A 15,147-nucleotide genomic window follows, 5' to 3' on the forward strand; every position below is an offset into this window, starting at 1 on the left:
ATAGATGCTCTCTCTGTGTAATCACTGAACGAGTTCCAAAGGCCTTTATGTCTTCTGTGCAAGCTTCATCTCTCTAGGTCTCATTTTCTTAGCTTGAATATGAGATAATCATAATACCCTTTTTACCTAATTGTGATGATTAAATGGAAAATATAATTAGCTTATCAAATTGCATGTGTACTACTGATATTACACATTATAAGGAAGGCCTGCTATAGGGAACTATTCACATCCTATAATCGCCCTTTCTCTTCGGAGTCATACTATCTTAGCTTATCCTTCCTCCTGCTCTTAAGTATAAAGGATTGGGAGAAGCAGCACTGACCACTCACAGCTAAGGGTGAGAAGTGGAGAGTGTGGGAAGATGAGAAGAATAAAGCAAAGAATGCAAAGTTTAAGACTTGCCTTGGAATCTTCTCTCTTCTCCTTTACAGCTGGATAGCTAGGGCTTCATCCCTCCTGGATTCCATTCTGTACTAAGTAAAGTGTGAAAAATAACAGCTACCATTATTGTGTTTGGCAATTAAGGAGGATAGTGTATGTAAAGTGCTAAGCATCCAAACCCAAAGTATGAACTCAACCAATATCAAGTCCCTTCTTCTAGGTGGCCTGAAAAGATGGAGCAGTGGGCGTGGGCGAGTGGTGAGGACTCCTTAGATGCACATACCCTGGTCCTTTTTCAGAAATGCAGAAAAGGTATTTCTTTCTATGTGCCTCTTTTACAGATTTCCTCAAGTGGGTCTAAAAACTGCAAGCTGTATCAGAAGCCCCCAATCTACCTTCTTTATCATGAGAGCTTTTTAAGAACTGCTCAGTACTTTTTATGAAATATATCATACTGTTTCACTTTTTGTGATCAACCTCACTCCCAACCTGCCTCTTCATGAGAACCGCCATGAATTAAGTAGGCTGAGACTTAGGACCGGATCCATAGAAATCAAGTCAGTTTTAATGTATTCAATAATTCAAGTTTCAAACTAATTTTTAAGTGATTTTTTGAAGCCCAGGTTCCTTATTATACCAGATAGCTAACTTGTTGAGTATTTATAAAATGACACCGAAAATCTGAAGCCTACTTGTGACCGTATGTAACAACAGGGAGGCACGCTGAAATTGGGACACTCATGAAAAACCAACAAATGATCACTGCAGGTATCATGCCCCAGGGCAAGACTGTTTGTTCTGTAAGGCTTGACCAGCTAAGGATGCCAGTGGAAATGCTGATTGTCTGTTTTTAGAAAACGCTGTTAAACAGCCTTTGATACATTTGCCTTCTTCAAATAGCAAATTACCCACCTCATGGTCCCCTACCCTTACTTAAAATATGAGACCTCAGTCTTTGTGCCCACCGTCCTGAAAACTTGTCTCAAGGATTCTCTAGTTCTGAGATCAGCAGATGATGAAACAGACGGCACTCATTACCCAGGACAACTGTAGTCTTCAATTCACAAGGCTGCTAGTTTTGGTTTGGAACAAGGACAACAGATTCATGGGTACTAGAAGATGGCCTTCCTATTACTCTTGTCCCTAACTGCCTGTGCCACACATATTGTCGGCACCGGACAGCCCCCTGTTTTCAGCTGCTCAAACTCAGGAACCACGAAGAGGTTTGAACAGGCCTGTCCTAAACATCCCCATGAGACCAACTCTCTCCTACTATTTGGTGCTTATAAATTGCTTCAAGGGAATTTCTCCACCTGGGTTCTCCTCTAGGCCCTTTCAACGAAAAGGCAATCTCTGAGATCCTTCTCTTATTTTAACAGTGGTCCTGATTACTCTTTACTTTTTTTACAACTTTTTTAACACTTTCCCAACTATTAGGGAAATATTTCACTTGAGCTCTCATCCTGAACCAAATGGGACTCATTCATTTATTCACTCACCCAAATTTAACAAGTACTTCCTACGCAGCCAGCACTATTTCAGACACAAAGAACACAGTAGTATTAGACGAAGTCTTCACCTTTATGGAATTTCTTTCTATGGTGACAAATAAATGACAATTAAATTAATTAATTTATACTGCAATTTCAGGTAGTGACAAACATAATAGTAACATACATCTAAAATCAGTTTAAAGGCTCTACAGAATAACGATAAAAATGTTGGAGAAAAATTCTATTTTAAGTAGGAAGATCAGGGAAAAACTGAGGAAGTAATATTTCAATAACAAAATTAATAATAATAATATTAATAATAATAATAATAATAATGTGAGGGAGCAAAAGATGCAAAAATATGGATGAAGACATTTCATAGGAAATGGAACAATAGGCAGATGCTCTAAAGTAGAAATAGGGGCGCCTGGGTCGATCAGTCAGTCAGGTGTTAGACTTTCGCTCAGATATCTCATGGTTTGTGGGTTCAGGCCCGGTGTCGGGTTCTGTGCTGACAGCTCAGAGCCTGGATCCTGCTTCTGATTCTGTCTCCCTCTCTCTCCCTCTGCTGCTCTTCAGCTTGCTCTCTTTCACTTCTCTTTCAAAAATGAATAAATGTTTAAAAAAATTTAATAAAAAAATAATAAAGTGGAAATAAGCTTGGCTGCTCATATTTTGGCAAATTTCTTAATTTCACTGCTCCTTTGTTTTGTTTGCTTATATTCCTGTGTCACTTTTCAATTAAATATGCCAGTGAAAAGAAGCCAGTTTCGCATAAATCTTTGTAAATCTTCATAGAGTATCAAGCCAAAAGCATGAGAAAGTATTTACTAAATGTTTTGATGATGGTGAAAGCTACAGATTTCTCCTACCCCATGCAGTCTAGGGGAGCATATAAACGGTGACAGTGATAAATGGTCTTATGTAAGATCTCTACTCTGAATAAATACTCAGAATGACAACACAACTGGTTTTACACAAATGGGGTGGGGGTAAAGTCTGGGGTACAAGGTGCCTTTGCTGCATTTCAAGTATAGGAGAAAGAGACTTACAGCTCTTGAAAAAGCAGGAAAAACTAAATTGTAATAACTTCAAGGTGCCAGTTAACCAGAAGTGGTTACATAAGAAACATTCAAGGGAATTTTAATGTGCTGCAGCAAACAGGATTATAGGGCAATAAAATTTCAAGGTGTATTCTAGTTAAGTCCTAAAGATTTTTGCAGTGGTTTTGAAAAGAGAATTCAAGTGCCCACAACTTCAGGGAGAATTTGTGCTTCCCTCAGCAGAAACTGTAAAACATTTACACTTATCCTGTGCTGCAAAACAAGCAAATAGCCAGTGCTGGTCTATATAGGGGCTACCTGTAGGGAGTTCTGCTTCTGAGAGCTCCCAAGAAGGCATATTTCAAGGACTATTACCTTTATCTAGACTCCCCATTAGTCCACAGGGCTCTTTATGGTGCCCCATGCAGAGCTAAGCCTTGTGAGTAATTAACCCCAGGGTGGCTGAAAAATTAATTTTCAGCAAGTAACTTCTGCTTGCAAGTGAAATCTAGCCTTCTAAAGGGCAATGGACAAGGTCTTTCACTTCTTTTTGGGTCTCAGAATCCAGCACAACGCTAAACACATAAAAGGCATTCAGCAAATACTTAAAGAATGAACCATGTCTCAAAGGGTTTGCTGCTATGGGTACTCTATGGAAATGCAGTGTTTACTGGTACCTAAAGTTAGATATTAAGTTATAAATTGTCCGTGACTCAAACTGTAGTAAAAATCTTTTTCAGCCTTATTTTGTAATTCTATATAGTTTATAGGGGTTACCTGATAAAATACAGGACTCTCAGTTAAATTTGAATTTCAGATAAACACAGGTAAAACAGTGCATGGAACACTAACTTATACTTAATTTTTTTTCATTGCTTACTTGAATTTAAAATTTAACTACACATCCTCTATTATTATTTACAAAATCTGGCAACTCTATTTTCAGTCATTAGGCCTTAAATCTGATTGAATTTGTTTCTCTTCTTTTCTCAGGTAATTGAAGTCTAAAATACAGATATTTAAATCATTTTTAATCATTGCTCTTTAAATTAAAAACATAGGGGGGCGCCTGGGTGGCTCAGTCGGTTAAGCCTCTGGCTTCGGCTCAGGTTAGATCTCACGTTTGTGGGTTCGAGCCCCGCGTCAGGCTCTGTGCTGACAGCCTGCTCAGAGCCTGGAGCCTGCTTCCTGTTCTGTGTCTCCTTCTCTCTCTGCCCCTCCCCCTCTCATGCTCTGTCTCTCTCTGTATCAAAAATAAATAAAACATTAAAAAAATTAAAAAAAAATAAAAACATATGAACCTTGACCTTATTGAAAGAGATATAGAAGAAGAAACTCCAGAGCATATGCAATTTGATATTAATGCATAGAGTGGCATTATCCATGGTGCCTAGTGTAGTTTGTTATGTTGGATTTTGCTAAAAGAAAATGAAAAAATAAAGAATAAGGTTTCAGCTCTTTTCTAATGACATGGCCAGATGATGCCACAAAATCTTGGCATTACTGATAAATACACAATGTGCTGGAAAATCAATAGTTGCAGAAGGGGATCCTGAGGGGAACTTTCCTTTGTGGAGGTTAGAAATAACTTAGCCCCATACTCAGAAATTCCTATTCAGGGTGCTCCACATCCCTAAGCAAGAAAGCACAGGCTTTGTCCTAACTTCATAAACTACTAAGCTGGAATTTACAGTTTTTTAATTACTAAAGGTCTACTTTTAAAAAGTTTTTTTTTTTTTAACGATTTCTAATGCCAGTGATTGAGTTGAGAAAATAAATAAAAGAACAGGTGTCTCCATACTTTAGGAAAACCTGATGGGCTGGAAGAGAAGCTTAGGTAAGCAGATAAATTTTGGAAGTTGTCACATACATTAAATAATAATTCTTTTCCACATTCAACTAAATATTAGTCCTCCCTAGCATTAAAAAATATATATCATTTACTCCTTTGCAAAGAGTCACTAAACAATTTTTCAGGGTCTTCTATATATTTTGGCTGTAGAAGTTGAGTACCTTGCTCATTTTGGAACTACAAGTCTATACATAACTGCACAATGGTTTGTCATTATATTTAGTACTGCCCTTTCTTAAAACTATACGGTAATATGAATTCCTCCTATTATTCTGCCGGAAAACACAGCCTGTAACTCAACTCTCTTAAACCTTCTTTCTTTTCTGTAAAACTTGTAGGTAAAGTTTCTCCAAAACTTTGAAGCAAAACACATCATTTAATTTTCACTCCTTCACATGCTCTCCTAATACTTTTTTAAGTGCAGAAGACATTAAAAAGAATAAAATTCACTATTCACTATTACTTTTACAAATGGACTCACTTCCCTAGAAATAGCAGGGAAGGGTCATTCAGTCTTCATTTTTTAATATTTTGAAAATAGTTTTAGATATACAGTTAATTTGTGAAGATAGTACAGAGAGTTGTCCATATCCAACACCCACTTTCCCCATTGTTAATGTCCTAGGATACATCTTTCATAACTAATAAACTGATATTGAAACATTATTTCAATAATGCTGTATTCAAATTTCTTCAGATTTTACCTGATGTCATTTTATGTTCCAGGATCCTCTGCAGTATATCACTCTACATTTATTGGCCATGTCTCCTTAGTCTCCTGGCTGTGGCAGTTTTCAGATTTTTCCTTGTTTTGATGATTTAAGGACTACTAGTCTGAGATTTTAAAAAATACCCCTCAATTTATATGTCTAATGCTTTTCTCATGATAGGACAGAGATTATGGGTTTTGAGAAGACCGCAGAGATGAAGTGCCATTTTCATCACATCAAAGCACAGTTACTTTTTTCATTCTTTTCCATCCTGTACACTTTGGAAGAAACTCACTACGCACAGCCCATACTTGAGAGGTACAGATTTAAGCTCCATCTCCTTGAGGGGGCAGTATCTACATAGATTATTTGGAATACTGCACAGGAAGTTTGTCTCTTTGCCTCATTTATCCATTCAATCCTCTATTTCTGTGTGAACTCATGGATTTTTATACTTTAGGTTGTAATCCAATACTACTTATTTTGTTGCTCTAATTGTTCCAGTTTGGGCCACTGAAACTTTTTCAGTTGGCTCTTGTGCTATTTTGACATGCTCTGCATCATTGTGGCTTTAGTTAATTTCTTAATTTTATTTTAGCAGATCCTTGCTTTTTGAAACTACAAGATGAATTCTCCAGCTTCTTCTGATATCTTCTTTGCTCTAGTTCTAGAGTCAGCCATTCATCCAAGGAGATCTGATTCCTTTTTTTTTTTTTTAGAGCATGGCATTAGAAGCCAAGAACTGAGCCTTGATAGGTGAAGACCATTGTCATTTTGAAATCATTTCTCTTCTTCCCCTCCTACCTGAATGTATTTGCCATTAGACTGAAGGACATTCATATCTTTTCCTCCAAATCTGGTTCTAAAAAGGCAGGTACAGTTAAATTTCTGAAGTATTTAATGATGTTAGCAGTTACTTTATATTTAAGGACTGATTTAATTTCCTTGTTTTTTTCCTTTTTTTGAGTATTTTTTTCCTAAAGGAGCAGAGTGGTTAGGTAATGAGCTTCCTAAGGAAAGAAAGAGTGGGTTACTTCTCTCCAGGCTTAGCTAGGTGTAGCCTGGTAATTCAACCAGAAATGGCAGGGTGTATCTAAGTCTAGGAGGAGATTAATATATACTGTCTTCATTCAACCCTTGCTTAGAATTATATGATGAACACAGACATGTGAGAGACTAGTTATAGAAGGATGAAGAGGTTGCAACAAAGGGAAAAGAATAACACGCAAATGCTATTATCAAACTAAAGAACCACCTTGTATTTTTTATGATGTATATGTGAGGGAAGCCGGCTTTTAGTATGGAGTGGCTCTTTCATAGGTGCAGTGTTAAGCATGCATTCTATCCAACATCAGTACTTCAAGTGGTTTTAAAACCACAATATGCCCTAGAATAACCTAGCTTACTAAATGATCATGCTACTTGTATTGAGAAAGTCTCCAAAATTACACAAAGAAAAAAAGTTAATAAATAAGTAAATATATGCCCCTGGTCATCTGAATAGGTGAGATTATGTTAAATGCTAGCCAAAAGGGCATTTTCTTTGCATCTAATACTAGCACATACACAAAGTATAACCTATTAGATCCTCTGATTACTTTTCCTTTTACTTCTCATTCCAATTACCAGCTTCCAATACTTATTCTCCTTCTCCCAATGTAAACACTCTGAATAATACTATAGAGCCTCAAATTATTATACAACCACTGATGATTGAATCATACCACTTGGAGTATTCATGAAAACCAAGGCCCACTTAAGGCTACTAAAGCCCTATAGTACAGATCCATGAGGGCACTGATGGTGGCAAATAGGTATGATGTCTGTGGTTGCTTAACACTGCTACTAAATTCATACCTAGAAAATTAAAAAAAAAAAATTGGCACCTAGTAGCTAGACTCTTTTGGAGCTAACTGAGCCAGTCGGAGATAAGCTGGCTGAAAGTTGAACATTTTAATGTATTGTGTTCTAACCAAAAATTTGCTGAGGGCTAGTCTTCTCCAAATATAGCTTTGTCTTTTCTCATGGACTCAAGTTGGTATTCAGAGGACACAGTCTTTAGCCAGCGCAGACACCGAACATAAAAGACACAAACCAATAGAAAAAAATAACTTCTTTTTATTTACAAGAAAAAAAAATCCAAATATTGGATGCTGTAAACAAAATTCACAATCTGTTCCCTCTAGCACTGATTCAAACATGTCAGTTTTTAAGAGTCCATTCTCCATCAGCTCCTTTTCTGCCTGTGACACAGTCTAAAATCAAAATATTCCAAAAGAGTGACCCAAGTGCAGTTTGCTGCAGTAGGACATCTCAGAGCAGGCAATGGTTGTAGAGGTTGGACAGAGAGAGAGCCATCGGGCAGAGCCTCCTCCATTCTGCAAAAGGTTTTGCAGCAAAGTTTTGCCAAATTACCTTGACATCTTCCACCTTTGTACTTTTAACCATGTATTTTGTTAGCAAGCCATTGTTACAACAAAATATTACACAGAGATTCTTTCTTGGCACTGAAAAGGCTATGCTATAAGAAATTTTAAAGAAAGATTATATTTAAATAGGTGCTATATATAATTTTTTTTTACTTTTTGGTTTCATCTAACACACTTTGTTGTCAAACAACAAAAAAGCTTATTTTTGAACTGCTGACAGCTTTCAACATAATACATTTCATTTACAAAATAGTTCACAATATTTGACAAGCACTGCTTTGAAAACAACTTTATGCACAGTGAAGCAACCAACGATACACTAACAGAAAGTGATGACAAAAACAGTATGTTTCTTTTCTTTGCATTTCCTCCGTGGCTTGGGTCACAGATATTCTTCCATCCTTGCATTGTTTGGAGCCACATTAAAGTAGTTTACCCACTACCCAAGTGAGCAGATCCCTGACTCCACTTCAGGAAGTCCATCTTGATGTAGGACTTCTTGAGGCAACCAGATTTACTGCAAATCCAGTAAACTTTTTAAAAGGGCACTGTCACAAGTCAAATATTCTCTGGCATGCCAAACTGGACAGGTGAGAAGAAACTCCAGAAGATAAGACTTCTTCCTGTTTTAAAGTTAACAGCACACTAGGCCAGATAAACACAAAAGCAAGCAAATCACAGGCACTAATCAGGAGTTGAGAGCTGTTCTTTTCTCTGACCTATACACACGGCTCTCTCTCACCAGACATTCAAACTTTTAGGTTACACATCCACAAAGAGAGACATCTATTCCACTGTTTTGTTCAACTACATATGCACAAGACTATAATACATACAAAAGAGAAATAAATTATCTACGTTTTAAAGTAACTGCTGAAGGTTGTCTTGAGCACAGCCTGTTCTATCTGAATGGCAGGTGTTGGCACTTTCAACTATGCTACCAACCCAGGAGTAAAGCAAGAGAAGGACATAAATATTTCAGAAAATAAATGAAAAATATTTTCAAATAAGGCCCCTCCAAATAAGAAATCTGTGTCATAAATTAACAGCAGACTGTTCCTATGGCAGAGCCAGAGATCTCCAGATCCTTTTTCATATAGTGGACAATTCACTTCTCAAGAGTTAGGATACGAAGGAAGAAGGCAGATCACCATCTGCTCCTATGTTCCCAAGTATTCCCTTCGTTTTCTTTTAAAAAATCCCAAACAGGTAAGCAGGCGGAGCTCTGGTTTCTGACAGTTAAGTATCAGGTTTGATCTGCAAATTGAATATTTCCTGGGAATTCACAATTAATTCTCAAACCCAGGGCTGGAGTGAGGGAGACTGAGCCAACATGGGAGAAGAAAGAGTTCCCTAGGAAATAGTGAGTGGCAGTGCAGTAGCTGTTACAGCTCGGACAGAATTCACAGGGAAGCTGCTACAGCAGACCCATCAAGTTCCTCTTAAGGCTTCAAAGAAAGATGTGCAGAAGGTAGTTTCAGATAGATTAACCTAGAATTGAGCATGACTGATGCCTAGATAGCAAACAAATGGCACTGCTAATAGAATGACGCTATTTTCTTCCCCAATCCCTCTTGAACTTGACAAAAATCTGGTAGGTTCTTCAGAGGAATTATCATAGTAAGCAGTCATCCACTAGAGTTGATGAGAACTGTGCGGTTGTTTCACAACACAAAGGAAAGGCTTGCATGTATTAGCTTTGTTTTTAACAAATGCATTTTCAGAGACCAGTATCCAGAGGAATGAAGAGCTGGGGGAAGGAATGCTTTTAGGACTGTCACTGAACTGAAATAGGGATGCCAGTTCATTTCACAAAGGTTTAGCTGGTCTCTTGGGAAAGAGATAATAAGGTTGGATCTGATTCAATGCAAAGTGACTGAATTTTAAGTACAGTACTAAATATTTAAATGCAGTGTGATAATCAGATCAAAGATGTTTCATATTGGCATGAATTTATAAAATTTTATATATAATATATATCTCATATATAAATTTTAAGCAATTGTGCAAATACTCTTTAAAAAGGATCATTTCACATTTACTAAAATCTAGTGGTCCTGGAATGCAGATGCATTCATTAAAAAATTCATTTAAATATTAATAAAGTAGTGTTCAGATCACCAGAAATTTTATTAGCAGTCAGGGATTTAAATGGACTATCACTGATCCATGATCCACTGGATTATACATCATGGAGGCATGCAAGTATTACACAAAATAAAAGGGTTCCTAATGTCAAAATGGCAGTTCAGTACAAAAAGAGTGCTCTGCCAAACAAATATTCTCCCATTTGTAGAATTCTATGGCTCACCAAAAAAAAAAACAAAAAAAAAAAACAAAAAACACTCACTAAAAATGTATAATCTCTGCTCTTCCTATCAAATATATTATTTGTTTTCCTCCTTCATCTGCTTTAATTTTCTAGATGTGGGTTTTAATTCATCACTGCAATATGCCCACGTCTCATGTCATCCTGTTGAAAACACAAAAAGCACACAGTATTTAAACATTTTCTATTTGCTACATTATTCTAGACCATAGTCAATGTATTGTGTATATATACACATATCTTAAATCTGTATATATACACATAATATACACACACATACACATGTACCTATGATAATATCACACCAACAATGTTAATTTTATACAAGTATTCGCCAAGAAAAAATAGGGCATTTCCTCCACCATTCACAAGCTTATATGTTGTTTTATTTTCTTCTTGAGTCCCTGATAAAATAATCATTAAACCATAAAATTTTTCCACTTCAAATTTTCAGAAGGCAACAGGCACTTTGATGTTTATTGGTGTGTAACAAATATAGTAACTCTTTATATATTCTACTATATCTCTTCTACTTGGGTATTTTTATCTGTTTGTTAAATCTTTGGTCCTTGAGCATACTTTCTTTGCTACAGCTGTTTTTGCTTGCATTTTCACATTTTAAAAATGCAAGCTATGCATGCAGCTGGAAATAATGGATTATGTCATCATAAGTTCTGGTGTTTATTATGAGAGCTGCACCAACCTACTACTGTTCATTCGGAGCAAGCCGTTTCTGTTAGTGTAATAGAATGGTTCCACAAAAGCACTTGCTAAAAGTCTCAGATAGTAATCCCAATGTTGGAGTACCCTTTCTTCTTCCATTATTGTTACTATCTGAAGTTCTGAATTGATAACTAGATTGGGGTAAGACCTTTTTTTCCTCTGTATTTTCCCTTTTATGAATTTCATGTTATAAGAAACTCTCCATTTTTTTTTTCCTATGGCAAAGCTATGGGAGCAGGTACTGCAAACCCATATTGTCATCAAGCATTTTCTTCCCTTGTTATTTTAGGAGAACCTGGCTACTTTTAATGACAGGCCTTTTTGTTCCAGGATAGAATCCAATTGGGAAGGAGAAACAGATGAGGAGGGTTGTTTCGAGATCATGCTCCCATACCTATGAAAAGATCCACAAGCTTTGCCAAACTTAAAACCAGGAGCAGATCATCATTGCACCAAACACTTTTTTAATCAGGGCTGGGTCACTTGGGTCATTCAGCCTTTTTGTTTATGAATTTATTTTCCCTATCTTGTCTGAAATGGCTTCCCCACAGAACATTTTTAAGTGATTCTTAATTGCAGGGCAGCCAAGTGGAGTATGTCTGTTGCTGGCACGTGAATACTGGCTGGACCTGGGCGATGTAGTAATTGCTAAAGTTGGCATCTGCTACATAGGGGGCTGGCTGGTAATAGCAAGTGACATTAGCCACGTTAGGGATGACATTTTGGTCAGCTAGCACCCGGATAGCCAGCATTGTGATAAGGTTTAAAGTCTGTCTTCTTTCATGTCCCATCAGGCACACCGTACTCTCATTCACCACTCCATGAAGGGTCATGAGATAGTCATACTTGCGGTCTTCCAATCCCACGAAGTGGTTCTGCAGATAGGACTCCAGTTTTCTCTGCTGCTCTCCGATGTCTGAGAAGTCGATGAAAAACCTAGAACACATATACCTCTGAAGGGTCTTGATCTCATCAGAGGCGGGCCTAAAGCCCCTCACTAAGAGATTGCAGTACTTAAGCAGGCCGCCCCCTCTGATTTCCTCTGGGTTCCGGGTGGCAATGATCTTGTTACAAAGATGATCAAAGGCTTCATGGAAATCACCATAGACGCTCTCACCAATTATTGTGGGGTGAAATGTTTCCGTCATTGGGTTCTCTGAACACTCATAAAAGAGGAGAAGAGAGTCTAATTTGATTTGAAAAGAATCTACACTAAATTCAAACTGCCTCCGGAGGGAATCCACAAATTTCAGTTCCACATTTTTGCCACTGTTGTTTGACAAGGATATAAGACTCCATCGGTCAGAGTCATTGCACACTTTAACCATTTTCTGCACATAAGCTTCCTACGATTTAAAAGAGAAAACAAGATGAGCAGACCTAGAAAAGATAATGAATAAATAAATACATCTTCTTCACAGTTGAAAGCCATTTTGCTCCTTCCCTTTTGTTTTGTCAAGTTTCAGCAAAACACTACCTACAAGCTTAAACACTCCTCTGAAAACAGAAAAAAACGCATTTAACGAGTGGTTGTACCGTCTGGGAAAGAAACTAGAAGTCACAGTTTGAGGCTTTTGGCAGACGTAGCACAGTACTAAGAGGTTCTGTTGTCATGTCTGACTTCTGAAATGTTCTCTTTTGAAAATGGTCTTTAGGTACAATATTCACACGATATACACACAGCACTCGAAAGACACACGGTACCCAATGGAAGGTTGGTCTGCCTCTGACCCTTGTCCATAGTCACCCAGTTCCACTACCCCTAAGGAAACTGATGTGATCAGAATCTCGTCCCACCAGGGGTACTATGAAATAACAATCAAATGGGAACTAAATTAGGACATTGTGGGAGGCTAATTCCTCGTGCAATTTTAATTGTAGAAAACATTCTTTGAACCAAAGTGTGGCGATGGGGGGGGGGGTACCCACAACATCCTTCACACTTAAACCGACCAGGAGAAGGACCACACATACCCTTCACCCACGGAGTCAGCCAGCTGCATGTAGCTGGGAAATCCCATCACATTTTCCAATACACGAATAAGCCCACGGACTCGATTCTGCTTCAGGCTGCTCTTTCCCCCCAAACTAGATCATAAAATGACTCAAAAAATTGATTTCTATCATTTCATTCTTCAACTTAATCAATCTACTCCGGACAAGACTGAAGAAGCAAGGAAAGCCAAGAGTTAAAGAAAAAAAAAAATAAGGAAGAGAAGGGAGAAAGAGGAAGCATAAGAGTAGTGGCGCTGAAGAACCTAGTGAACTGAAACACTCAACATCGTCCATGCACCTTCGCTGACTCATTAAAAAAAATAATAATAAACCAAATATTGAAGCATGCCCAAACCCGTCACGGCCGCAGGTCCGTGGTGTCAGACGCCCCTGTGCCCGCCACACCCCAGCCGGTCAAAGCGCAGACCCAAACCCAGTTCGGGTGGCTTTACCTTGAGCGTGAGTGGTGTGATCTTCTCTTTGTTCACCCCTTCGGGTAAGAAGTCCAACAGGCAGTCCAGCACGACGTCCTTCACAGTCTGAAACTCCTCTTCCCCGCGCAGGTCGGCACAGAAGATAAGGTCCAGGTCCTTGTAGCCCAGGCCGCTGTCCTGGTGCAGAACGTGGCTGGCGGCCGAGCCGTTGAGGCGCACGTCGCGGACGCCGATGCGTTTCTCGGCCAGGCGCCGCCGCACCACCTTCACGATCAGGCTCGGCTGCAGCTCGAGCGTCGGGAAGTTGCCGCGCCCGTGAATCGGGATGGTCTCGCTCAGGATGCCGTCCAGCCGCTGCACTTGCTCCCAGTTTAGCACGTTGCAGTGCGCCGTGGGGCTTTCGCAATAGTCCAGGCAGTGCCCGCCGAAGTCGCCGCCGCCGCCGAAGTCGCCGCCCAGGGGGATGTAAGCGCCGCCGGCCAGCTCTTCCTCGGCCATGGCAAAGTACGCTTCGCCTTCCGCCATGAAGTGCCCTCCAAACGCCACTTGGCCCTGGTCAGTCCTAAAAGCCAAAAGGGGGAAGTGGGCGGTAAGGACGCGCGGCAGCGGACAGGGGCCCCGAAGAGGAAAGAGCGCGCCCCCTCCCTGGCCACTCCGCAGGCTGGAGGGCTCCCGGGAGACCCTCCCCAGACCCCCGCAGTGCCCAGCCGCGCGCCGCGCCCCGCAGAGAAGCCCCGCACCAAAAGTATCTCTGATGCATCTGGAAAGCGCAAGCGGGAGTCCCGTCTGTGTCACCTGGAGGCGGCCGCCCCTTCGAGGAGCGCGGCGAGCGAGGAACCGCGAGGCGGCAACACTTCTAGGAGCAGCGAGTGCGCTCTCGGCAGCGGCGAGCCCCTTAGCCCTTCCCAGACCCCGCCGCCTGCGCTGGCCACTCCCGCCCCTCGCCCCCGCCCGCGCCGCTGTCGCCTCAGCTGCGGTGGTCCCGGAGGTGGCGGCTCTAGCTGCCGCCGCCGCCTCGCACGCTACTGTCTCTGGAGCTTTAGCAGTTGTGCGGGGGAAATGTCTTCAGTACTTTTTTTATACCAGGCTTTTCCGCGCTTCCGGGCCCGGGCGCTGCGCGCTCGCCACACCCTCTTCATCTGCATAGGGCGCCGCCCCCGCCCGCCCTGCGGACCCAGCCAGGCTGAGCTGCGCAGCGGGCCGAGAGGTCCGTAGAGTGAGAGGCTGGGAGCTATTTGTATGTGCATATACATGGGCCTGTATTTGTACATATACTTGACTTAGAGACTGTCTTTCGCTCCCGAGCCTCTCACTTTTTTCCCCCAACAGGAAGACACTTAAAATGCCGTAAGTGGCCCTAAAAACTGAATCAGACTAAAATCACGCAACTGCAGAAAGTCGCCAAACAAAATTCTCTCCTGATTCAGCGCGTCTTTACAGCTTAATGATGGGCTCCAGAGGTTCTTCACGACCTCCTGTTTACACAGAGTGTTGGTATAAAGCTAGACCGTTTTTTTAAGAAACGCGGTCTCGGTGTGAACAGAGTCCGCACGTCCATGCAAATCAGTCTCCACAAGTGAGGGGAAGGGCTTGCTAACTGTGTTTCGATTCTCGATTCTCGAAGCCTCGGGAAGTGCCGGGAGCTCCTAGCAAACCCTAGGAGACGCGGGGGCGGGGCTGCGAGCCTGCGTCCAACTCGTGCGCACTGGCCGCTCCGGCGGCCGGAGCGCGGCGTGGGCCAGCGCGCGTCACTGA

General features: G+C 40.7%; 1 protein-coding gene across 2 annotated transcripts; it reads right to left on the reverse strand.

Moving 5' to 3' along the window:
- Positions 1-10,604: 10,604 nt before the first annotated feature.
- On the reverse strand, positions 10,605-14,304 carry TENT5A (terminal nucleotidyltransferase 5A). 2 transcript variants are annotated; one of them, XM_029945205.1, is made up of 3 exons: positions 14,188-14,304; positions 13,411-13,954; positions 10,605-12,309 (listed from the first exon to the last, which is right to left on the reverse strand). In XM_029945205.1, the coding sequence occupies exons 2-3, from the start codon at positions 13,915-13,917 to the stop codon at positions 11,533-11,535; spliced, it is 1,284 nt and encodes a 427-aa protein (XP_029801065.1). In that variant the 5' UTR covers positions 13,918-13,954; positions 14,188-14,304; the 3' UTR covers positions 10,605-11,532. The 2 variants fall into 2 exon arrangements, with proteins under 2 accessions (XP_029801065.1, XP_029801064.1); XM_029945204.1 differs by having other exon boundaries at positions 14,133-14,304.
- Positions 14,305-15,147: the final 843 nt, after the last annotated feature.

The sequence above is a fragment of the Suricata suricatta genome, chromosome 7, assembly GCF_006229205.1.
Source record: "Suricata suricatta isolate VVHF042 chromosome 7, meerkat_22Aug2017_6uvM2_HiC, whole genome shotgun sequence".
NCBI classification, from domain to species: domain Eukaryota; kingdom Metazoa; phylum Chordata; class Mammalia; order Carnivora; family Herpestidae; genus Suricata; species Suricata suricatta.

Excerpts from the sequence above, each read along its gene's own strand:
- TENT5A (XM_029945204.1), bottom strand. The coding sequence starts at position 14,152 with ATGCATCAGAGATACTTTTG. Across the intron at positions 13,955-14,132 it reads ATGCATCAGAGATACTTTTG|GACTGACCAGGGCCAAGTGG; the intron begins GTGCGGGGCTTC and ends TTTGGCTTTTAG. Across the intron at positions 12,310-13,410 it reads TCACACCACTCACGCTCAAG|GAAGCTTATGTGCAGAAAAT; the intron begins GTAAAGCCACCC and ends TTTAAATCGTAG.